The 24,881-nt window shown below is 42.3% G+C and overlaps 2 protein-coding genes across 5 annotated transcripts in view; one reads left to right on the top strand and one right to left on the bottom strand.

Moving 5' to 3' along the window:
• The window catches only part of med23 (mediator complex subunit 23), a 30,119-nt gene extending 28,660 nt beyond the window's left edge, over positions 1-1,459 (bottom strand). For 2 of the 4 annotated variants that reach the window (XM_029676877.2, XM_065026387.1), the window contains exons 1-4: positions 1,189-1,458; positions 594-625; positions 321-408; positions 81-205 (exon numbers count right to left, since the gene is read on the bottom strand). In XM_029676877.2, coding sequence (XP_029532737.1) covers positions 81-205; positions 321-408; positions 594-625; positions 1,189-1,239 — 296 coding nt within the window. In that variant the 5' untranslated portion in view covers positions 1,240-1,458. Of the gene's footprint in view, positions 1-80; positions 206-320; positions 409-593; positions 626-1,188 lie in introns of all 4 variants that reach the window. The other 2 variants (XM_029676876.2, XM_029676878.2) reach the window with 2 other exon arrangements.
• Positions 1,460-2,049: 590 nt separating this feature from the next.
• Positions 2,050-6,684, top strand: il20ra (interleukin 20 receptor, alpha). Its single transcript, XM_029676879.2, has 7 exons — positions 2,050-2,297; positions 3,219-3,351; positions 3,517-3,722; positions 3,849-4,024; positions 4,242-4,386; positions 4,742-4,881; positions 4,979-6,684. Exons 1-7 carry the CDS (start codon positions 2,258-2,260, stop codon positions 5,891-5,893), a joined length of 1,755 nt encoding a protein of 584 aa, XP_029532739.1. The 5' UTR covers positions 2,050-2,257; the 3' UTR covers positions 5,894-6,684.
• Positions 6,685-24,881: the final 18,197 nt, after the last annotated feature.

The raw sequence follows: 24,881 nt of genomic DNA, 5'->3' as shown, positions 1-24,881 counted from the left end.
AAACATGACATTTAATTTGTCTGTCCGCAGCACAATACACAACACTAGTCATTATCTCACAGAGAAAAACACATCCTTACCTGGGAGGTAACAGACTGGTTTCCACTGCCATGGCGAGGCAGTCGTAGAGAAAAGAGATCCGTTTGGGGCTGTGCTGGCCATGAATGAATCGGACAATCCACTGCACACACTGGTCATGGGAATCCTGAAAAAAAGCAGCAAACTTTCTTGTTACTGAGGAATTACAGAAACAAGTGCAATGTATAAGGTTTGAATGATGTTTGATGCTGCATGTGTCAAATCTTGGGCATCTCTCTCACCGGAGGAAGAGTGCTCCAATACTGACGAAAGGCACCTAGACAACTGATAAGTTTTGTTCTCTCATCCTCAGGTGTGTCCATAAACATGCTGAGAAGACAAATGCGAAGTCATTAAAGACAACTATGAAAACATAACTCCTCCACAAGTACTACAACAAATTGTATGACACTGAAGTGTTTTTTATACTGCACTTAATCTTTAACTGGGATGCAGACAGTGCACATCTGGCCTAGCTATGTCTTCACAAAACAAGTCTGCTTCAGAAGTCATACCCTGCAAAGGCTTCCTCAATAACTTCTGTTTTCTGAAAAAGAAAATGATGCATTCAGTGAATAGACAATCAATGGAGTAATGGTTAGAATGTTACACTCGACAAATTAGCTAGCTATCACATATAGAGTTAATGACCTGACAAAACGTGCACGATCTAAGGATGTATTCATTACGGAAACCGTTTGCCGTTTAAGAGCCAAACGGAACTAAATGGGAAGGGACCTACCTGACTGTCAAATATAACCTCTCGTTTTCGGGTTTTGCTACAGAATCAGCATAATGATTACACTCCTGTTGTCATAGGCTAACGTTATATAGCTAAAGTAGAAATGTTGTATAAAGTTAGCTAGCGGGTTTTGGCATTGCTATTAACATGTATCATTAGCTTGATCAACATGAGGCAGCAAATATTAGGCTAAGTAGAATGCATGCTGAGATTGTTGTAAAATGTGGCTAAACAAAAACTATTCGGCCATAAGTGAATTAGCAAAAAAGCTAGCTAGCTAAACTAGTAACGTTAGCTGCTAACAAAAGGTAAGTGGCTAACGTCAGCTGGCTATCTAAAGTTAGCTGTCTGATACAGAATGCACATACCACTACATCCTCGAATATACTCTGGAGCTGGGTTTCCATTGAAATCGCCATGCTTCAACGATGAACGCTACAATTTACCTATTCATGTCAGAAATCACATAGACACTTTGCTCCATTCAATGATTATAGATGGTTTCTACAGCTATAAGGCTAACGTTTGTTAACCGGAAGTTGGTGCAGCCTTAAAAACAAACCGATATGACACAGTACATTGTTCCATGTCTGTGGTGCCATTTCGTTTAATAAAACAATACGATCTACGTTTCAATGGTCTGTGGCATATCTAAAATGAAACTATTAATCATACTGATACATTTAATATGTCTAGATCAGTTTAAACTAAGTAAACGTGCTTATGCAAAATCATAATGTAAAACGTCAACGTCATCAATAACCTCAAGTGGAGAGTTGGCATTTATGCCACAAGGTGGTGATCTATGACAATTAAATAAACTATTCACACCAGTCAAACAAGTCTTCAAACATGGAAATATTTGCAATGTGGCCTATACAAGTACATTAATCACTGCACTGCCATCTCAAGAATGTTGTGAGCCTGTCAAAAGTGCTATGCTATGGTGACCCAACACAAACAAATATGTTTAAGTTATTACAACATTTTACACAAATCTGACAGATGTTCCCTACCAGAACAAGTGTTTTTCATATCCATACTTTAAATGTTAAAACATTGAATCATATCAAATCACAAAAGTTATCATCCCATAACCTGGGTTTAAAAATGTATGGAAAAACACTCACGTCTAGGCCTAGTTTATTTCCCCATGTGCACATGTGCTAGTGTTCCGAATTCCTAATATCTTACAGTAAATAACTCCGCCCATGTCACTTGACTAAGCGACCTGGCCAGTGTAAGGTATATCAGATAAGAATTACCACTCTGCGTGAACAACATGGAAGCGATGTGGAAGAACGAGATCCTAGAACTGAATAATTTACTTTAGCCTATCGGTTGAAATGTCCATGAGCTCAATTCTCCTTTTAAAGGTGTCAACACTTTTGTTATGACAATGTTATAAACTATTTACCAATAATTTTACGGGAAAGAATGGTCAAATATCTCTACATTATTTCTCTATGGACCGCAGGTAGGCTTAATTTTCATTTGCAGCTCATAATCAATTTAAGAAAATGTTTACTACTGCTGTGCAGTCCAGTTGATCACATATCACCTGGCAATGTTTTTGAGAACACCGTTGGCTTGGTTTTATGCCCTATAGACAGTATACTCAATATTTTGCAACTACAATGTATAATTTGCTACTGTCAAGCTACAGGAATAGTTCAGCTATCATTGTTCAGGTGTCATTGTTCAATTTGTTTCCCCCTTTCTCCCTTAAAAAGTCATTTTAAGCATGTTTAACCAATGTAATACTTTTTTGTTACTTTGGAACTCACCCAAACACGTTCATCGTTATGTGGGTGGCATTTACTTTGGTTTACTTTTGTTTTCACTCACTTTACTTGTGCTTGACGTGGAACCTCACTCTAAATGTATTTACCATCAGCATACCCAGCAGATGTAGATAGTGAGTTGAAATGGGAGAGAAACGTGTTACATTTCATGACAAGTTGATACTCAAGGCATTGATCAAAGCTATTTCAAAAAGGTTGTTGGCATGCATACAGAAAAACAGCGCTCAATGACATTTATGATGCACTGAACAGGGTTCATTTTCTTTTATCTAATCATGAGATGTCCTTGAATTACGTGATCGTGTGGTATTCTGAATCACACAGGAAACAAAGATGTGGTCTCGTACAGTCAGAGGAAAAGCAGGGTGTCTTTTTGAGGGTTTATGAAATCTTTTATTGTTCAAATTTCATCACAACATCCTGTTCTATAAAAAATATATATATTTTCAGTCTCCAAAAGAAGGGTCTAAATCGCTCTCTTTATTTCTCTATAATATAATTATATTATTTTAGAACTGTTTAAGGACTGATGCTCCAGCAGTCATTTTGAAATGACCTTGATCATCTGCTTTCTGCTCTTTCTCCTTTCCTAGTGGTCTCAGACGTTACCTCTGTAGCGCGTCCCGAAGGAGTACACTTCAACTCCATGAACCTGAGGAACATTGTAAAGTGGCATCCTGGGAAAGACGCACCAAATGACACCAACTACACAGTGGAATATGCAATGTGAGGACACTTTAGCCTTTATCACGATCTCGGCACCCAGAACCAAATCAGCTACTCGGTTTTGTCACGAGAGACTGAGCTTTCCATGAACTACTTGTAAATAAATGTCCATGATCCATGGATTTAAGGACACATCTCATTATGTGTTCATTTGTTGTCTCCTAGCTATGGTGACCGCATGGATGGTGGAGCGAGACGGGTGCGCTGGAGGGTGAAGAAGAAGTGCAGAGACATCCCTCAGACCTGGTGTGATCTATCCAATGAGACAACTGACCTGGATGAAGTCTACTTTGCTAGAGTCAAGGCTTTGGGCAAAAACGGATCCTCCAAATGGACACTCACAGAAAAGAGTTTCCAACCCAAAGCTGACAGTAAGTTGAGATCCTGTTCAAAGATCATTTTCCTTATCTATGAAAGAGGAGCCAAAGTGAAACACTCAATCGGAGAATGTGTCAGGCCACATATGATAGGATATTTTTTATACCTTTCTCAAACAGCAACCTTTGGACCTCCACTTGTCAAACTTGTGGTGAAGGAGAATAGTGTTACCGTTAAGCTGAAGGGTCCAATGAGATGGAAGACTGGGAATATGACAAAAGACTACTCCTTGTTGAAATTCTACCCTCAGATGACTTACAACTTGTCTGTGTACGACAACACAAGCAACAAAACGGTTGGTGTTAGGTTACTGGAACTCTGTGTAAAGAATTAAATTACATAATATGTAGGACTGTCTACAGGGACTTTAATCAGTGATTAATAAGTTGCTGCATTAATAGATTGTGATCTACAATTATATTTTTTTTGTATTATATATTTAGCTAAGATTAATTATGATTGTTAGTTTTATATTGTGTATTTTAACTTTCTGTATACATTTTGTCTTTCAGCAACACTTCACTGTGGAAAACAGATCCTTTGAATATAGGCTGCTTGCCTTTGAAACCCAGTATTGTTTCTCTGCTAAAGCCCAGGTCCTATCACTTCTTTTTGCTTGTCATGCATCTGAATGGCAGTGCCTAACAACCTCAAAGGGTAAGATGAGACTCGATTTAATCTTGCTCCAATGACCTAGTGTGCATTGTTCTTTTCTATCTGTCAGGATAAGTCTACTCAACAGGTTTTGGTACAGCACGACAAAACAATCGAGAGGACTTGAGGAATGAGACAACTTGAGGTGTTTTCCCAGGGTGTATTTTCTCTTCCTGTTAGAGAAGGAATGATGTTGATGTTTCAAGGGGTGTTTGTGTGTGTCTGTATGTGCGTGTGCTAGTGAGTGAGTGTGGGTTTGTCTTCTCAGCTTTATCCTATGGGCTTTCCCTTTCCTATAACGGCTGTGTACTGTATAGATCTGTCTTATTTTACCTCTACCTCACCACTGTCTTTACAGATCCCTTTTATGGCCAGCTGCTACTGATGTTGCTGGGAGCCGTTGTCCCATCAGTCATCTGCCTCTTCATGCTGATCCTGGTCGGATGCCTTGCCTACCACTTTGTCTGTGGTAATAAACAGAAAAGCCCCCCTTTCCTGGTAAGAATTGTGTGACTTATGTGACCAATAGAATACTTCAACAATGGCTATGAAGTGCAGTTTACTAAAATGCATGTCCACCTTTCTCCTGTTTCAGGAAATATCGGACATTCCGAACCCACCGCAGACCTTCCGTCCTGAGCAAGCTGTGACAGTGAACGTGGTACTGGTCAACATGGCCAAGCCCATGGAGATGATGCCCATAAATCCCAACACTATCCTTGCCCTCATCCAACATTCAGAAGGGAAGCCCATACTACCCTACGCTGCCCAGCAAGCCCCTGGCAGAGAGGATTGTCAGGAGGGATCATGGGAAGATGACTTCAGGGAGGCCCAACCAGAGCCCCTAGAATACGGCTTCATTGGAGCGTCCCCAAAGATTCCGGAAATGAGGGAAAGTGAGGCATCTCGCAGTGAGGAAACCTTGCAGCTGCATCTCAGCCAGGTCAATACGCACATAGCACAGAGATCTGCGCCATGTTCACAGGGGCCTGTGGAGAAAGGGCTCTTTGGAATTCCACTGCTGTCTGGTCTAAAGATGGGGGAGGAGAGCACGAGTTACAAAGAGCCTGATCGGGTGGGTCCCTACGCACCGCAGCACTTCTCAGTCAGAGAGACCCCTGAGGTGGACTTTTGGGAAGACAAGGTTGAGGAGCCCCAAAGTTACCCCTCAGAGTACGAGACACAGTCTAACAGGAGGGGTACTCAGCCCCTGCGGCTATCCCAGGTCAACCTGTACAGAACCCAGAGGCATACGCTGTTTCCACAGGAGTCTGAGGAAGAGGATGGATCTGGCGGTAACTGTGTTGACTGGAGCCCTACAACAGGGATCCTCCAGATCCCTCTGCTCTCCAAGCCTATTCCAGAGGTGGAGGTGGAGATGAACAGGGAGTTAGAGCAGGTGGAGATCTTACCCTCTGTGGTGGTGAGGCAGTCAGAGGAGTGTGAGGGTGAGAGTGATCTGACTGAACTACAGAACAACTGGAGCCTAGTGATCAACATGGAAGAATAACCTATTGGGCATTTACACTGGGTTTTGGGGGGACACACTACTAAAGAGTGGTATAGCTATTCATAATGGCAATTTGTTTATGTTTACCGTATGTGGAAAAATTGCCAAATCAAATGAAGGAATTTTTAAAAACTCATCTGAAACACTTAACTGCTTTAGTACTGTGATTGTAACTAACATATTTTTGAGAGTTTATTTTTTACTTTGTACTTTATCCATACTTTTCTACTTACTTATTACGATTGATATATTGCCAGATAGCTTTTTTTGTGTACAGCTTCATACAACATTTAATTGAATGCACATGCAATGTCACTTTACCTCATGATGATTAACAACCAGGAAGGAGTGTGGCTGTAATGGTCTCTAACCATGTTGTTTTATAACACACTAAAGCTTACTGTCCTCCACCTGCAGAGTACATTATGTACAATATGTACTTCCCTCTGACTATGAAGACAAAGCTTTTCAGGGAAATCGTTGGACTGACCTGTCTATGCAAATAAAGGATGCATTAGTTTTTTCCTCAAATATTTTGACACTTCGATGTCATACAATTACCATTAACCTATTTGTTCCCACATTGTTTCTCAGGCACGCCACTATGCAATGTTATACCACTAGTAACCCTAACTTGTAATCCAGATTGTTTAAAAAAAAATGTTTTTATTGAAAAGTATCTTTTTTTTAAAATTTGTTTTATTCTTGGTCACAATTGTGACCGATGGGAACATACTGTGCTTTGCCTATAACTGTGCTTTGCCTATAATAAAATAAACAAACAAGGCGCAGCGTGCGTAGAGTTCCACATATTTAGTTCCACATATTTAAAACATTGAAACTCACCAAACAAAATAATAAAGCACAAACGAACCGTGACGCTACTTGTGTGCACACAGGCAACTAACTGTAGACAAGATCCCACAAACATAAATGAGGAAATGGCTACCTAAATATGATCACCAATCAGAGACAACAATAAACAGCTGCCTCTGATTGGGAACCATATCAGGCCACCATAGAAATACAAATTCACCTAGATGAGGCTCCCAAGTCACTATCCCACCCCAACCAACACAGAGAATAAACAGCTTACTATGGTCAGGGAGTGACAAATATCCTAATATTGATACAATCAAGTACCCATATCCTAGCCCCAAATGCCATATTTGTTACTCATAGACCCCAGTTCCTTTGCCAATACACCTCATCCATGTTACTTGCCTATCTCAGCCATGTTACCCACTTTCATTAGGCCTGTATTCCCCACGTCACCAACAGTAACCTATCCAGCTAGTCGCTGTACATCCCAACCCTGTCATTTGCATATCTTAGTCCTACGACTTTAACCTGTACACGCTAATAATTTCCTACCACAAAATTATTGCCAGAAAGGATTTTAATGGGCAATAGAGGTCCATCCAGACCCATTACCTGAATTGAGCCTTGTGTATCTCTACACCCCATGACTCATATAAACCAGATCAATACATGGGTTCTCATATAAAACAGGTCTACCCCAGTGCCCAAACATTCATACAAACCTGGTCGACACTTGTACTTCAGCTCCAATATTCTAATAGACCAGGTGTACACCTGCAAGTCTAACCCAATATTCTTACAGACCAGGTGTACACCTGCAAGTCTAACCCAATATTCTTACAGACCAGGTGTACACCTGCAAGTCTAACCCAATATTCTTACAGACCAGGTGTACACCTGCAAGTCTAACCCAATATTCTTTACAGACCTGGTGTACACCTGCAAGTCTAACCCAATATTCTTACAGACCAGGTGTACACCTGCAAGTCTTACCCAATATTCTTACAGACCAGGTATACACCTGCAAGTCTAACCCAATATTCTTACAGACCAGGTGTACACCTGCAAGTCTAACCCAATATTCTTTACAGACCTGGTGTACACCTGCAAGTCTAACCCAATATTGAAAAACAAAAAGTCTACTGCTACATGTCAGCCCCATGTGTCATAGAAATAGGTGTACTTCTGCATTTCAGACATACTATTCATACAAACCAGGTCTACACCTGTACTTCAGATGCAATTTACATACCTACAAAGTCTGCACCTATGCTTGAACTCAATTAGTCAACTAAGCCAGGTCTAAATGTGTTGAAGCCTGAACACTCAAACTGTAAACCAGGTCTATCCCTGCACCTCAGCTCCAGTACTCCTACAAATCAGGTCTACACCTTTGATGAGTCCCAACACTAATATAAACCAGATCCACACTAATTCAGTATTATGGGTCTATATATGGCCAATTCCTTCTGAAATAACAAAATCACTGATTTAAACATACACTACCAGTCAAAAGCTTCAGAACACCTACTCATTCAAGGGTTTTTCTTTATTTTTTACTATTTTCTACACTGTAGAATAATAGTGAAGACATCAACACTATGAAATAACACATAAGGAAAAAAAAAAGTGTTAAATCAAAATATATTTTATATGAGATTATTCAAATAGCCACCCTTTGCCTTGATTTTTTTGTGATATCCAATTGGTAGTTAGTCTTTTCCCATCTCTGCAATTTCCCTACGGACTGGGGAGAGGTGAAGGTCGAGAGCCATGCGTCCTCCTAAACATGACCCTGCCAAGCCGCACTTGTTCATATAAGGAAATTAGTCAATTAAAATCAATCAGTCTAGTCTATGGATTTCACATGACTGGGCAGGGGCGTAGCCATGGGTGGGGCTGGTAGGGCATAGGCCCACCCATTTGGGATCCAGGTCCAGCAAATCAGAATGAGTTTTCCCCCACAAAAGGGCTTTCTTACAGACAGAAATACTCCTCAGCACCTAAAAGAACAAAATGCTCACTAACAGGGATGTAAACACATTTTTGCATATGGAACATTTCTGGAATCTTTTATTTCAGCTCATGAAACCAGCACTTTACATGTTGCATTTATATTTTTGTTCAGCGTAATTACTGGTGTCTGTGTGACTGCCTGCATGCATGAAATGCCCCCCTAGATATATATTTTTATGAACAGTTGACTGTCACATGGATGTGAACATTCTCATGATCTCTTTGAAGAAGTCGACAGATTAGAAGGTGAACAGACGGACCTTTTGTTTGTTTTTCTTCCCAAAAGCCACATTAAAAAGGATTTGGTTGATGTCGCCAAAAGGCAACCACAAAGGTCAACAAAGATTTACCTCAGAGAATCAATGGGTGTTTGATATTTAACATCAAAAACAGATTTGTCTTTATAGTGCAGAATGTGCACTTTCCTGAAGTCTTTTCACGTGACGCACCCAGTCAGATGTTAGTGCCAGATAGATGTTCGTACACGCTGATAACTCCCGCTTCCATCTGCAGGCTCGTTTCTGGTAAATTATAATATGATTATATTATGATATAACTATACTAATATGACACCGTGGTGTGCATCATTAATGATTAACCCACACTAGGTGTAATTCAATGAGGAAAATGACCATCCGTGCGGAGCAAAACCTAACCTATTTGGTAATAATAGTCCATGCCTTGACCCATAGGTGAGGGGTCTTCATCCACATATTACCATGGAATCTTCATGTATTTTCAATTGAACTGAGTAGATAGGACTTGAGGAAACAGACTAAAGAAGTCATGTTGGTTATGAAATATCTTGTCATCTTTGGTAAAGAAGGTGCAGTTACTGTTTTGAGTAAGACCATGAAAATGATAAGAGCAAATAACGGCCAAGCTATAAAGTTTAGTTTCTTACGGCCCTGTGAAGGCGACATGAAATATGGTGTGAATGTGTGATTATCTGTGTGTTCAAGCAAGGGTTTACAACCATTATATCAGAAGGGCAGTGACTCAAGAGAAGAGTTTTAAATCATAAATCATTGTGTGCACAAAAGCGATGCTTGATTGTTGTTCTCAATAAATAAATATTTAAATGATGTATGCCTACAACATATTCTATAGTATTAAAAAAACATGGAACATACTACCTGAAGCATAATGGTTGTTCATTGTGAGGTATAACACAAGCAAGCCACACTCTTTCGTGATGAAAGCTTTTGAAAAGAGGAACTGAAAAAAAAGGAAGGATTAACATCATCTGGTTGGTGCTAAATAATTATTAACTGTGTTGTGCTGTTTACACTGCGTGGCCTTACTCTCGCCTTTTAGTCGCCCAAAATGCACCAATCAGGATTAAGAAAAGAGGAGCTGAGTGGATGTTAGTATTTTATCCCCATTATTCAGACATTCTTGAAATTGTGACATTTTAAATATTAGCACAAGCTCAGTGTTGATATAAAATAAATAAATGCATTTAATACAGGGCTACTGTACACATCAATGCCCTCAATCTGTTGCTTACAAGTGAAACCAAAACTTCATATCTATCATCAAAACAGAATCATAGATGTACACTAGATGGGTCTCTTTTCCTATAAAGGCACATCTGCAGTCAACCTGGTCTCAGAGCATTTCGTATCATTATGTACGTACATTTGGGACACTCCATTCAGTATAAACCCAGTAAAAAAGAAATGTCCCTTTTTCAGGACCCACTCATTCGAAGATAATTTGTAAAAATCCAAATAACTTCACAGATCTTCATTGTAAAGGGTTTAAGCACTGTTTCCCATGCTTGTTCAATGAACCATAAACAATTAATGAACATGCACCTGTGGAACAGTCATTAAGACACTAACAGCTAACAGACAGTAGGCAATTTGAATCACAGTTATGAAAACTTAGGACACTAAAGAGGCCTTTCTACGGACTCTGAAAAACACCAAAAGAAAGATGTCCAGGGTCCCTGCTCATCTGCATGAACGTGCCTTAGGAATGCTGCAAGGAGGCATGAGGACTGCAGATGTGACCAGGGCAATAAATTGCAATGTCCATACTGTGAGACGCCTAAGACAGTGCTACAGGGAGACAGGACGGACAGCGGATCGTCCTCGCAGTGGCAGACCACGCGTAACAACACCTGCACAGGATTGGTACATCCGAACATCACACCTGCGGGACAGGTATAGGATGGCAACAACAACTGCCTGAGTTACACCAGGAACGCACAATCCCTCCATCAGTGCTCAGACTGTTTTCAATAGGCCAAGAGAGGCTGTACTGGGGGCTTGTAGGCCTGTGGTAAGGCAGGTCCTCACCAGACATCACCGGCAACAATGTCTCGTATAGGAACAAACCCACCGTCGCTGGACCAGACAAGACTGGCAAAAAGTGCTCTTCACTGACGAATTGCGGTTTTGTCTCACCAGGGGTGATGGTCAGATTCACATTTATCGTCGAAGGAATGAGCGTTACACCGATGCTTGTGCTCTGGAGCGGGATCGATTTGGAGGTGGAGGGTACGTCATGGACTGGGGCAGTGTGTCACAGCATCATCGGACTGAGCTGGTTGTCATTGCAGGCAATCTCAATGCTGTGCGTTACAGGGAAGACATCCTCCTCCCTTCCTGCAGGCTCATCCTGACATGACCCTCCAGCATGACAATTCCACCAGCCATACTGCTCGTTCTGTGGGTGATTTCTTGCAAAACAGGAATGTCTTGCTATGGCCAGTGAAAAGCCCGGATCTCAATCCCATTGAGCATGTCTGTGACCTGTTGGATCGGAGGGTGAGGGCTAGGGCCATTCCCCCCGAGAAATGTCCGGGAACTTGCAGGTGCCTTGGTGGAAGAGTGGGATAGCATCTCACAGCAATAACTGGCAAATCTGGTGCTGTCCACGAGGAGGAGATGCACTGCAGTACTTAATGCAGCTGGTGGCCACACCAGATACTTACTTTTGATTTTGACCCCCCTTTGTTCAGGGACACATTATTCCATTTATGTTAGTCATATGTCTGTGGGACTTGTTCAGTTTATATGTCTCAGTTGTTGAATCTTGTTGTGTTCATACAAATATTTACACATGTTAAGTTTGCTGAAAATAAACGCAATTAACAGTGAGAGGATGTTTCTTTTTTGCAGAGTTTGTTATATTTTGTATGATAAGTTACAAATTACAATTCATATTATATGCTGCGAATTTACAAATATGCAAAACTTACAATATGTTACAAAAATGATGTTATGAATTCTAGCTAGGTGGCTAACATTAGGTAGGCTTGGGGTTAGGGTAAAGGGTCAGGTTAAATTTAGGAGTTAGATTAAAGGGTTATGGTTAAAGGAAGGGTTAGCTAGAATAGTTAAGGTTAGGGGAAGGGTTAGCTAACATGCTAAGTAGTTAAAAACTTGCTAATTCGCTAAAATTGTCCGTGACGAGATTTGAACTCACAACCTTTGGGTTGCTAAATGCCAGACCAACCACCCTACTTTAATTTTTGCCTTCAGTAACCAATCGGTCTTATGTAACCATACCAAACGTAACACAATAAAATAATTTGGAGTGTCCCAGATTTTATTTACTATGTTACGTCTAGTCTATGAGACCAGGCTGGTAGTCTTTCATCTCTACTGACTGTGAATTGGAAGATATGGATTTGGAAGGTGCACTACTGAGAGACAATTTCATGCTCTGCAAGTGTCATTTCTGTACAAATGTGATAGCTTAAGGCAAGCTTATCTCATTGTCTCTGTCCACATTCAATGTTTGATTTTCAAATGTTCAAACAGAGGTTGTATTTAAGAAGGTTTGTTTCTCTTTGAGCATTCATTTGACTTATGCAGAAAACATCATTCATATACTTCTTAAGAAAAACCTAGGAAGATCCTATTTAGCCGATTTAGAAAAGCTCTGCTGCATCTCATAAGCCTGGCAAATGTGGATATGGAGAATTACACAGAGCTCAAATATGTAGGCTCTGCTTCCAATTGGTCCACCCACGGCAAACACCATCAAAGTAAAGTAATCACACACTCCTCTCACAGCCAGCCACACTCTTTTGAGGAAGACTAAGGAGCACTTTCCTGTTTGTCATAGTGCTTATTTTGCACAAACGAGGGGTTAGTGGGGTGATATTGAACACAGTGCTGAGACTAAACATAAATTCTGCACAATTGCCTCGTGCGCCTGCAGCGGATCTTCACCAGTCCAAGCTTCCAAGTCTGTCATCCTCCCAGCCTGACCCATGGGGTAATATACTGTACAAGTCTGAGCTGAATATATCACACAGCCGCTCCAAAGCCCTTTCATTATAGGGAACTAGGTTTTATGGTTGGTGAATGATCATATCAGAGATTCATGACCCCAGTCTGTCATTGTGCTCTTCTTTAAAGGAAATCCATATTCACAGCAGAACTGGTTAATAGACAGCTATGGACAAAGCACTTAAGGCTTAATGCTGATAGATGATCTATAGGCCAGTCTAGGCAATAAAACAGCTTGGAACCTTCCCTAGTGTAAATCAGAAGGTTGTAGGCCCTAGTCCCCGGTAGGATAGTGCGGTATTGGAGTACAGAATGGGGACAATGGCAGCTGACTCAACCTGACAAGGACCGTCATACATTAGCTTTGAATCATGGCTGTTATTGCTGGATATAACACCTTGGAACACCTTCATATTATATTCCCAGTAGGAGTCAACAGAATCATATCAACAGAACATCAAAGGATGCGACGTCAACAATTTCAATAGAAATGTCCCCGCCTGAGGGCATGTTTAATGTTCTGAGAGCCATTTGTATGAATGGAAATATGATGGTGAACTGATCATTACCTTTAAGTTTGCCTTAATGTTAACTGCCAAATGGTATAACAGTGAATAATTTTATATTGCAAAAGGTGAGATTTTTTACAGCTTTTTCTCCCCAATTTTGTGGTATCCAATTGGTTGTTACAGTCTTGTCCCATTGCTGCAACTCCCGTATGGAATCGGGAGAGACAAAGGTCGAGAGCCATGCGTTCTCCGAAATACAACCCTGCCAAGCCGCACTGCTTCTTGACACACTGCTCAATTAACCTGGAAGCCAGCGGCACCAACGTGTGGAAGGAAACACCGAAAAACGGTCAGTGTGCATGCGCCCGGCCCACAACAAGGAGTCGCTAGAGCGCGATGGGACAAGGTCATCCCAGCTGCTGTCTCATGGGTCTCCCGGTCGTAGCCAGCTGCGACACAGCCTGGGATCGAACGCGGGTATATAGATGCCCGGGTTCGATATTGTATATTTCTGCTATAAAATAAACTTACTGTGTGATCCACAGAAAGGTTGGTGGCACCTTAATTGGGGAGAACGGGCTCGTGGTAGTGGCTAGACCGAAATAGGTAGAATGGTATCAAATACATCAAACGCTGATGCCATTCCATTTGTGTCGTTCCAGCCATTGTTATGAGCCGCCCTCCCCTCAGCAGCCTCCACTGGTCTGATCATCTGGTAAATGGCATCTTTCAGTGCATAAAGACAGCATTAACTTTCCATGAGCCACGGATTCAAAAGGTGAAGCCCCATTGTACTGGTAAATCAAATCAAATTGTATTTGTCACATCCGCCAAATACAACGTGTAGACCTTACAATGCAGTTAAGAAAAAAAGTGTTACGTATTTACTCAAATAAACTGAAAAAATAAACAAAATAAAAACAAATTAAGGAGCAACAATAAAAGAACAGTAGCGAGACTATATACGGGGGGTACCAGTACAGAGTCAACGTGCGGGGGCACAAGTTAATCGAGGAAATTGAGACAATATGTTCATGTAGGTAGAGGTACAGTGACTATGCATGGATAATAAACAGCAGCAGCAGTGTAAAAATGGGGGGGGCAAATAGTCCAGGGAGCCATTTGATTAGCTGTTCAGGAGTCTTATGGCTTTTTGGTGCTCCGGTACTGCTTGTCGTACAGTAGCAGAGAGAACAGTCTATGATGGCTGGAGTCCTTGGCAATGGTATAGAGTTCCTGGATGGCAGGAAGCTTGGCCCCAGTGATGTACTGGGCCATACGCACTACCCTCAGTAGTGCCATGCGGTCGGAGGCCGAGCAGTTGCCACACCAGGCGATGATGCTCTCGATGGTGCAGCTGTAAAACCTTTTCAAGATCTGAGGACCCATGCCAAATATTTTCAGTCTCCTGGGGGGGAATATGGGTTATCATGCCCTCTTCACAAATGTCTTGGTGTGTTTGGACCATGATAGTTTGTTGGTGATGTGGACCATGATAGTTTGTTGGTGATGTGAACACCAAGGAACTTGTAGCTCTCAACCTGCTCCATTACAGCCCCATCGATGAGAATGGGGGCGTGCTCGTCCTCCTTTTCCTGTAGTCAGGTCTATAGTCATTTAGGTAAGTTACCTTGGTGTTCTTGGGACAGGGACTATGGTGGTCTGCTTTAAACATGTTGGTACAACAGACTCGGTCAGGGACAGGTAAATATGTCAGTGAAGACACTTGCCAGTTGGTCAGTGCATGTTCAGAGTACACGTCCTGGTAATCCGTCTGGTCCCGCGACCTTGTGAATGTTGACCTGTTTAAAGGTCTTACATCGGCTATGGAGAATGTGATCACACAGTTGTCCGGAGCAGCTGATGCTCTCATGCATGCTTCAGTGTTGCGTGCCTCGAAGCGAGCATAGAAGTTATTTAGCTCGTTTGGTAGGCTCGTGTCACTGGGCAGCTCGCAGCTGTACCCTGCCACATCAGACTAGCGTTGGAGCCAGGGTAGGACAATACCATTTTAGTCCAGTATTGATGCTTGCCTGTGATAATTTGTCAGAGGGAATAGTGCGATCTTTTATAAGCGTCCGGGTTAGAGTCCCCCTCCTTGAAAGCGGCAGCTCTAGCCTTTAGCTCAGTGCAGATGTTGCCTGTAATCCATGGATTCTGGTTGGGGTATGTACATATGGTCACTGTGTAGACGACGTCAGATACACTTATCGAAGACAGTGACTGATGTGGTGTACTCCTCAATGCCATTGGGAGAATCCCAGAACATATTCCAGTCTGTGCTAGCAAAATATTCCTGTAGCTTAGCATCTGCACCATCTGACCACTTCCGTATTGAGCGAGTCACTGGTACTTCCTGCTTTAGTTTTTACTTGTAAGCAGGACTCAAGGGAATAGAGTTATGGTCAGATTTGCCAAATGGAGGGAGAGCTTTGTACGCGTCTGTGTGTGGAGTAAAGGTGGTCTAGAGTTTTTTCCCCCTCCGATTACACATTCATGTTGGAAGAACTGAGGTAAAAACAGCTTTAAATTTCCCTGCATTAAAATCCCTGGCTACTAGGAGTGCTACCTTTGGATGAGCATTTTCTTGTTTACTTATGGCCTTAGAGCTTGTTGAGTGCCATCTTAGTGCCAACATCAGTTGTTGGTGGTGAATAGACAGCTACATTTAATTTTGCACAGACAGGAACAGTGTCAGAACCGGGTAACACAACGACATACGACAATTAATGCAGAAGCTGGGAACAGACAGATGTATGATACCTACGCCTCTAGGAAGAGGGAACGCAACACCCTGCTACAACTCAACTCCCCATGGAGTGAAAGTAGTATGGGGCTGTAGGTGCGAGTAAGGATGACAAAGGCAGAGATTGGTACCGTTTACAGAGAAGTTATTCTATCACACGTTAATTTGGGGAAAAGGGGCTGGACGGAACCAAAGCAAAGAAAGTCAATGTCAAAGCCCCCTCTCCTACCTTACCTTACCTATTTTAGCACCACCTGGTGTGCTAGCCAAAATACAGGGGGTGGTCTGCCCAGGTCTTACCTAGTGTGCATAGACAGTAAATACTACAGGTTATGTATGCCCGCAGGTCTCTTGCCTAAGCTCTCCCTATGTGCCTTCCCCTTCAGGAACAAATGAAACAGAATACAAACTATTTCACAACAAAAACTGAGAAAATAAACTAAGGACATTAAAGAAGCTCTCTCGCTCTGAGCAACAAACTAACACAGAACATAACAATCAGCTCTCTTCGCAACAACCAACATATGATATAAGCCTCAGCTCTATTCTCTCAGCAATCATCTCTTTTCTGAGCAACAGAACACTGGTTTATATTATTTCAGAAGGAGTCTGTAATTGAAGACAGCTGTTTCTGACGAGGGGGCGGGTTCAGCTCCAGTCATCAATGGGGGCCGACCAATAAGCTGCTTGGGGGAATTTCAGGAAGCCATCCTGAAACACACACATACAAACAAAACCACAACACAGAAACGGGGAAACGTAACAATGTAGGAGAGGTAATAACACAGGTGATTGAGTCCAGGTGAGTCCAATGAATCATTGATGCGCGTGATGAGTGAAGCAGGTGTGCGTAATGATGGTGGCAGGAGTGCGTAATGCTGGGAAGCCTGACGCCCTCGAGCGCCAGGGAGGGAGAGCAGGAGCAGGTGTGACACCACAAACTGTTTGGGCCTACATAAAGCTGTCCCAAAAGCAGAGTCCCAACACCTTACCTCTGCTACAGTTCATTCAGCCTCATTTACTGTGTTACAAAAAAAACATAGCTGATATGGCTGACTTGCTTAAACAAATGTGGTTTCTACTGACAATTGAGATGTCGTCCCCTTATGCCATAGTTTGTACAAGCGGATAAGAGGCCATCAGTAATTTTGATTAAGACATTAACGAGCGAGAGGCGACGGACGTAGTCAATATAACTTTTTGTTCAGCACTTTTAAAATGTACAGCGACAGAATTCAGAACATGGGCCGTTCTTACATATAAACAGACAATGAAAGCTCTTACAATATTCAGTGATTACATTTCTTCAAAACCGGTTATAGGCAAACAAGCACACACCGGCCACGAACCATGTGTTCACAATACCACGTTGGTGAAAATAGTCCCAAATTATTGGGGTGAGGTACATGGGCTACTAACAGCTTACTACACAACATACACTTAGTATTACTTTAGCTACAGCATACATATCTCGCTGGCATCCTATATAATGTGTGACAACTGCTAGCTTGCTAGATTTTGAAAGTATGATGTTGACATGATCAGTCCAATCAAAGTTACCGTACATATAACGTGATTTGATATCATTCTATCTGTGGCCAATGACATTGAGCCTTCTTGGATGGGCACTTCCAATATAACTCTTTGACAGAACCCAAGGGGCTAACATTTTTGAGCTCTAACCTTAGAATTGGGGATGACGTACTGTCCCATGAGTGACAGAAAACTGAGCCAATCATGACAGAAAACAGCCAAACAGGCGCAACGCTCTGTATTTTCTGCTAGCTAGCCCCACCACCACAGAAAGAACTGAGCTAGGCTGAAACACCTGCATTTTGGAGCTGCCTTACATAAGAAAGCAAAAAAGAGACCATGTTGGTATGTGGCTTTATTAACTCAGTTACATGTTGTTGTTGTTTTTTTACATTGTTTGCAAACTGATATGTGACACGTATTAATGCCAAAATATCAAACAACACAGGCAAGTGTGGGGCTCAAAACCCTGAATGACGGGTCGCCACTGCTATGAGGGCATAGCCATGGTAGCCAAAATAATAGCACAAAATAACGGCCTACCCAGCATTTTTTTACATGACCCTAAGCAGTGGTGTAAAAAGTACCCACTTGTCATACTTGAGTAAAAGTAAAGATGAAAAAGGACTCAAGTAAAAGTCAAATTAAGCAAACCAGACTGCACAATTTTTGTTTTGTTTTTCTTATGACAGACGGGCAGTCCAACACTCAGACATAATTTACAAACCCACTATGTGTTCAGTGAGTCCGACCAGATCAGAAGCAGTAGAGATAAAAATGTGTTATATTGATGGGTGCGTGAATTGGACCACATTGTTGTCCTGCCTGAGCATTCAAAATGTAACGAGTACTTTTGGTTGTCTGGGAAAACGTATGGGATTAAAAAGTACATATTTTCTTTAGGAACGTAGCGGAGTAAAAGTAAAAGTTGTAAAAAATATAAAAGTCTAACAAAAAGCATGAGCTGGAGAAAATGATTTAGTGTAGATGTGCTGACTAATGGTGAATAAACCGTAAGCTATGAAAACAAATAGAAGGCACAGTGATGCAGAAACGTTGGTGGTTTACCCAGTAAATTACTGTGAGTATATACATAGTGTGAGACTCTTTGTTTTCAAAAATATAAATAAGTAAAGATACCCCCAAAAACTACTTAAGGAGTACTTTAAAGAATTTCCATTAAGTACTTTACACTTTACAGCCTTCCAGCTGCTACTCACTCCATGATTCTGCTACCGCTTGTTCAAACAAACTTAGTACTTTTTCAGTTGTAACAGTAATCAAAGAAAACATAAGCACGAGAACAGGTAGTCTAGCGATTTCATGTACCTTTTTCAGGAGGGGAGTTTGCCTGCATGCAGCTATTTAGGCAGGCTATATACAGTGGTGTAAAAAGTACCCAATTGTCATACTTAAGTGAAAGTAAAAAATACCCTAATAGAAAATTACTAAAGTAAAAGTGAAAGTCACCCAGTAAAATACTACTTGAGTAAAAGTCTAAAAGTATTTGGTTTTAAGTATCAAAAGTATAAATAATTTCAAATTCCTTATATTAAGCAAACCAGACGGCACCGTTTATTTTTTTTTACGGATAGCCAGAGGTATACTCCAACACTCAGACATCTTTACAAACAAAACATTTGTGTTTAGTGAGTCCGCCAGATCAGAGGCATTAGAGATAAACAGGAACGGTCTCTTGATAAGGGTGTGAATTTGACAATTTTCCTGTCCTGCTAAGCATTCAAAATGTAACGAGTACTTTTGGGTCTTAGGGAAAACGTATGGAGTACAGAGAATCTTTTCGCCAAAAGATCCAGAGTGACAGGAATGTACTGACGGTCTTCCAGGTATTCATAGAACCATAGTTACATTTGTAACTTCCGTTCTACTTCATACCTTTCAGACCGCCAGTACGGTTGAAAGTATGGACGACTCATACCATCAAGGTTGCGAGAAGTAGCACTACTAACCTCTGATTAATGTGCCAGTGCCACTCGAAGAATCGCAGAGCCCATGGTGCGGCAGGATGTGACGTTAACCTTGTTTAATTTTGAAAACATGCATGGCGACGATCAGGCAGCAGCTGCGCATATCTCATTCAGGGGGACGCCTCTCAGCGCAGCCCAGGATGTGGCGACATATCACACGTTCTGGGACAGGGAGCTCTACACCCTTGTAGGCCTGAGCGATGATATTCACAACCCAGTGTGAAAGCCTCTGCTTGGACAATGGAAGGCCTTTTGACTTCCCACCGAACCACAGAAACAGCTGGTCTGACTTCCTGTAGTGCTCCGAGGTTTGCATATAGTGTTTGAGGGAACGGACTCGACACAGGACATTTGCTTGCTCCTCCTCCGCATTCTAGAAAGGAGGGGGCAGTAGGCCGCCAGTTCGATGGCTTGATTGATGTGAAGGGATGATAAAACCGTAGGTAAAAAGGCTGTATTGGGTCATAAGGTCACGCCTAGGTCGTCTGCCTTCCATCGTAGGCAGACAGGACTCACAGAGAGCATGTGGAACTCACTCACACGCCAATCTGTAGAGGGTTGGGCTCTTCAGAGGCCACACCCATAGCTGTAGTTGGTCTGGGATGCCATATCCTGATATCCAACTGTGAGAGCAGGTCCTGTCTGTGAGGGAGCTGCCAAAGTTCTTCCTCTGGAAGACTGAGGGTTGGAAACCAGGGTCTCGCTGGAAATCTGGGGGCTACAAGCAGCAGCCTGTGCTGAGCTTGAGAGACCCTGTGCAGCATTGCTAAGATCAGGGGGGTCAGATGGAAAGCATACAGTAGGCCCTCTGTGGGCTAAGGCATCCATGCCCAGGGGGCTTTTGGACTCTGACAGAGAGAACCAGAGGGAGCAGTGTGATGTTTGCTCTGAGGTGTGCTGGTCCAAACTGCTGCTATATCATCTTCACTACTTGCGGATGAAGTGTCTATCCCCCCAGGAGCGGCTTCTGGCATGATAAGAAGAACACCACCTCGTTCACCTTGCCTGGGAGATGAATTGCTTATAGGGAGGCCAGATGTGGTAGGGCCCATGTCAGCAGTTGTTGGACCACTTCTAGGGACCGTATAGAACTTGTTACCACTTGATGTTGATGTGGAACACTGTCGATGTATTGTCTGATCATATCAGGGCTAGGTAAACTGTCTGAAGTTCTAGCACGTTGATGTGCTCTTTCCTCCAGCGAGGGCACCACTCTCCCCTTACAGATCTGTGTCGCCACACTGCTCCCCAGCCTGTTAGTGAAGCTTAGGTCGTCGCTACTTCCCGCCTTGCCAGAATTGATCCGAGAGGGACACCTGTAGTCAGGTAGGCATTTCCTCCACGGCCACAGACTAGAGTAGCATGCTCTTGTCACCCGTATTTTGGCATTTCTGTCCCGCTTGGGGTCCAAGCAGAGGTCGTTAAACCACACTTGTAGTGGCCTTAAAGAGAGCAGGCTTAACGGTGTCAGCGCAGAGGCCGCCGCGAGCATGTCCATCAGTTGTTGTAACATTTGTACCTTCAACGCATTCAACTGGAATTTTTGGAGAAGAAGAAGGCTGTCCACGCGCTGAGGTGTTATACATGCTCTCATAGTGTGTGTGTGTTCAGAGCCATGCCAATAAAGGTGACCTTCTTTCCTTTTAGATGGTCGCCTATGGGCTTCACATATTTGGGCATAATGGTGGATGGTAATCTGAACAACCTCTATAAACTCAATCTGGCCAGTTTGTTGCAAAAGGTGGAGGGTGACCTTTGTAAATGGATGGACTTACCTCTCACTCTACTGGGTAGAATCAATGTAATTAAAATGAATGTCCTGCCCAAATGTCTATATCTGTTTCAATCTCTCCCTATCCCTGTTCCCGCAGCATTTTTTTCCTCTCTCGACAAGCTGACCAGACGGTTTATCTGGCACGGCAAAACCCCTAGGGTTGGCCTGGATAAACTGACCCTTGATTACAGTCAAGGGGGCTTAAACCTCCCCAATTTTAGAATGTACTACTGGGCTGCACGGTCTAGGTTTCTGGCTCAGAGGTTTGACAATGGTCCCTCTCCCTCATGGTTGAACATTGAAAAGTTTGAGGTAAATGATGACACTGGGGCAGAATTGTTTCACAAATGGGACAGAAAATCTATAAAAACCATCACAGACAACCCTTTAATCTTACATTCTGACCTGGCATGGTAAACTGACTGAGCTGTTCAGACGAGGGGGATTCCTTTCCCCTAAAACCCCTTTATGGAACAATCCCTATGTTTTTCCAGAATAGTAACTTTAGACCACGGTCTGATAAAGGGGATCACTCTTCTGGAACATTGTTACGAGGAGGGAGTTCTTATGTCTTTTGATCAGCTGAAACAGAAATACCACTTCCCTAACAGGGACTTCTTTAGCTACCTACAACTACGAAACTTTATTAGGGTGACTCTCAAGGGACAATGGAACCTACCTAAGATGTCACCTATTGAACAACTCTGCCACGCAGACCAACCACTGTTCAAGACCATTTCCCGTGTTTACGATGCTCTTATGTCAGGAATAACACTGCCTGAGCTAGATAAACCCCGACTTAGATGGGAAAAAGATCTGGGTATTGATCTTTTTTATTTATTTTTATTTTATTTTATTTATTTCACCTTTATTTAACCAGGTAGGCAAGTTGAGAACAAGTTCTCATTTACAATTGCGACCTGGCCAAGATAAAGCAAAGCAGTTCGACACATACAACGACACAGAGTTACACATGGAGTAAAACAAACATACAGTCAATAATACAGTAGAAACAAGTCTATATACGATGTGAGGAAATGAGGTGAGATAAGGGAGGTAAAGGCAAAAAAAGGCCATGGTGGCAAAGTAAATACAATATAGCAAGTAAAACACCGGAATGGTAGATTTGCAAAGGAAGAATGTGCAAAAGTAGAAATAAAAATAATGGGGTGCAAAGGAGCAAAATAAATAAATAAATAAATAAAATAAATACAGTAGGGAAAGAGGTAGTTGTTTGGGCTAAATTATAGGTGGGCTATGTAATCTGTGAGCTGCTCTGACAGCTGGTGCTTAAAGCTAGTGAGGGAGATAAGTGTTTCCAGTTTCAGAGATTTTTGTAGTTCATTCCAGTCATTGGCAGCAGAGAACTGGAAGGAGAGGCGGCCAAAGAAAGAATTGGTTTTGGGGGTGACCAGAGAGATATACCTGATGGAGCGCGTGCTACAGGTGGGAGATGCTATGGTGACCAGCGAGCTGAGATAAGGGGGGACTTTACCTAGCAGGGTCTTGTAGATGACATGGAGCCAGTGGATTTGGTGACGAGTATGAAGCGAGGGCCAGCCAACGAGAGCGTACAGGTCGCAATGGTGGGTAGTATATGGGGCTTTGGTGACAAAACGGATGGCACTGTGATAGACTGCATCCAATTTGTTGAGTAGGGTATTGGAGGCTATTTTGTAAATGACATCGCCGAAGTCGATGATTGGTAGGATGGTCAGTTTTACAAGGGTATGTTTGGCAGCATGAGTGAAGGATGCTCTGTTGCGAAATAGGAAGCCAATTCTAGATTTAACTTTGGATTGGAGATGTTTGATGTGGGTCTGGAAGGAGAGTTTACAGTCTAACCAGACACCTAGGTATTTGTAGTTGTCCACGTATTCTAAGTCAGAGCCGTCCAGAGTAGTGATGTTGGACAGGCGGGCAGCTCTATAAATATTCCTTCATGGTGCCAGACTCTCTAGTTAATTACATTTACATGATTAGCTCAATCACGTGATATTAATTACGGATAAATTATTTTATAGAATAGCATGTCATATCACTTAATCCGGCATAGCCAAAGACACAACACTAGGTTCCTGCCTTTCTAGGGAGTTTTTCCTAGCCACGTGCTTCTACATCTGCAATGCTTGCTGTTTGGAGTTTTAGGCTGGGTTTCTGTTGATGTAAAAAGGGCTTGATAAATACATTTGATTGATTGATATTTTGACACGGTCAGCACTGGAGTATGTGGTCAACACACACACACACACACACACATTAGCTGGTGGGCTAAGTCAGCACAAGACAAGGACGACCAATATCCTATGATAAAAGGGATAGGTAGGGGAAAGCTGTCACACAGACTTGGACGGTGAATTTCATGCTCTGACCCACAGGTCACAGACTGTTGGGGCAGACTGACAATACACACAACTCACAGAGTTTATCTTACACTACCGGGACCTGGGAAGATGCAATTCAAAGAACGGGAGCAGTGGAGCAGTCAACTTGCGCGATATGGCTAAGCTAACTTTGCAAAAAATAAAATTTAGTTTATTAACTATAGCTAACCCATTACTGTTCTCTTAATACATTTTATCATGTCACATGGGCAAGAGAAAAATAGTAGCTAGTTCGATATATACAGTATATTTTATATTTTTCTGCAAAATGGCGAATCGCTTGCTAACGTTAGCTAGCTACTGTAGATCAATAAATCAGATTCTGCACGTGCCAGAAAAATAGCAAACAGTAGCTAGCTAATCATTCAGGACAACGCATCTGAGAAAGCAGAGGAAGTATTTGTTTACTTGAAGAGCTAGAACACGGATGAGCATATAGGAACAGAGTTTGCATAAATTAATGTGCTGCATTGTTACACTTCAAACGAGCTAGAACCAGGTGTTGGAACTGAAATTATTTTACAATTGTTTTGTTTTGAACAGAACCATCACCAGGCAGACATTGGAATTAGTTTCTGAGTGACAGTGAGGACAAAACAGGGTTCCCCCAACTTGCGGGATGAAATTGGCCCATGGGCGGTTTTATTTGGCCCTCCGCTCAAGAACAAAAGGCACTCGGCTGAATCTAGTTGATAATCCCTGGGATAAAGGGAATGTATGACTCTCCTTTTCTCTGTTTGTTTTTGTTCTCTTCACCAGGATAGTGAGATCGGGGGAAGGCCTGCAGCAGCATGGCTATATTGGTAAGGCGGCCAAGAGAGCAGAGAGACCCAAATGTGGCTTTCAAGTCTGCATCAAAGACTCTGGGGGGATCCCGGCTTCAGTTCTGGGTTCCGCCCTATAATCTCCCAGTCCGGGAGGACAATGGCAACAATCATAGTGTCCATGGTTGGGTACTCCCAGAGG

Source organism: Oncorhynchus nerka, linkage group LG13, assembly GCF_034236695.1.
Source record: "Oncorhynchus nerka isolate Pitt River linkage group LG13, Oner_Uvic_2.0, whole genome shotgun sequence".
Classification (NCBI taxonomy): Eukaryota; Metazoa; Chordata; class Actinopteri; order Salmoniformes; family Salmonidae; genus Oncorhynchus; species Oncorhynchus nerka.
Note: the sequence above shows the minus strand (reverse complement) of the source record. Positions and strands in the feature narration are given on the sequence as shown.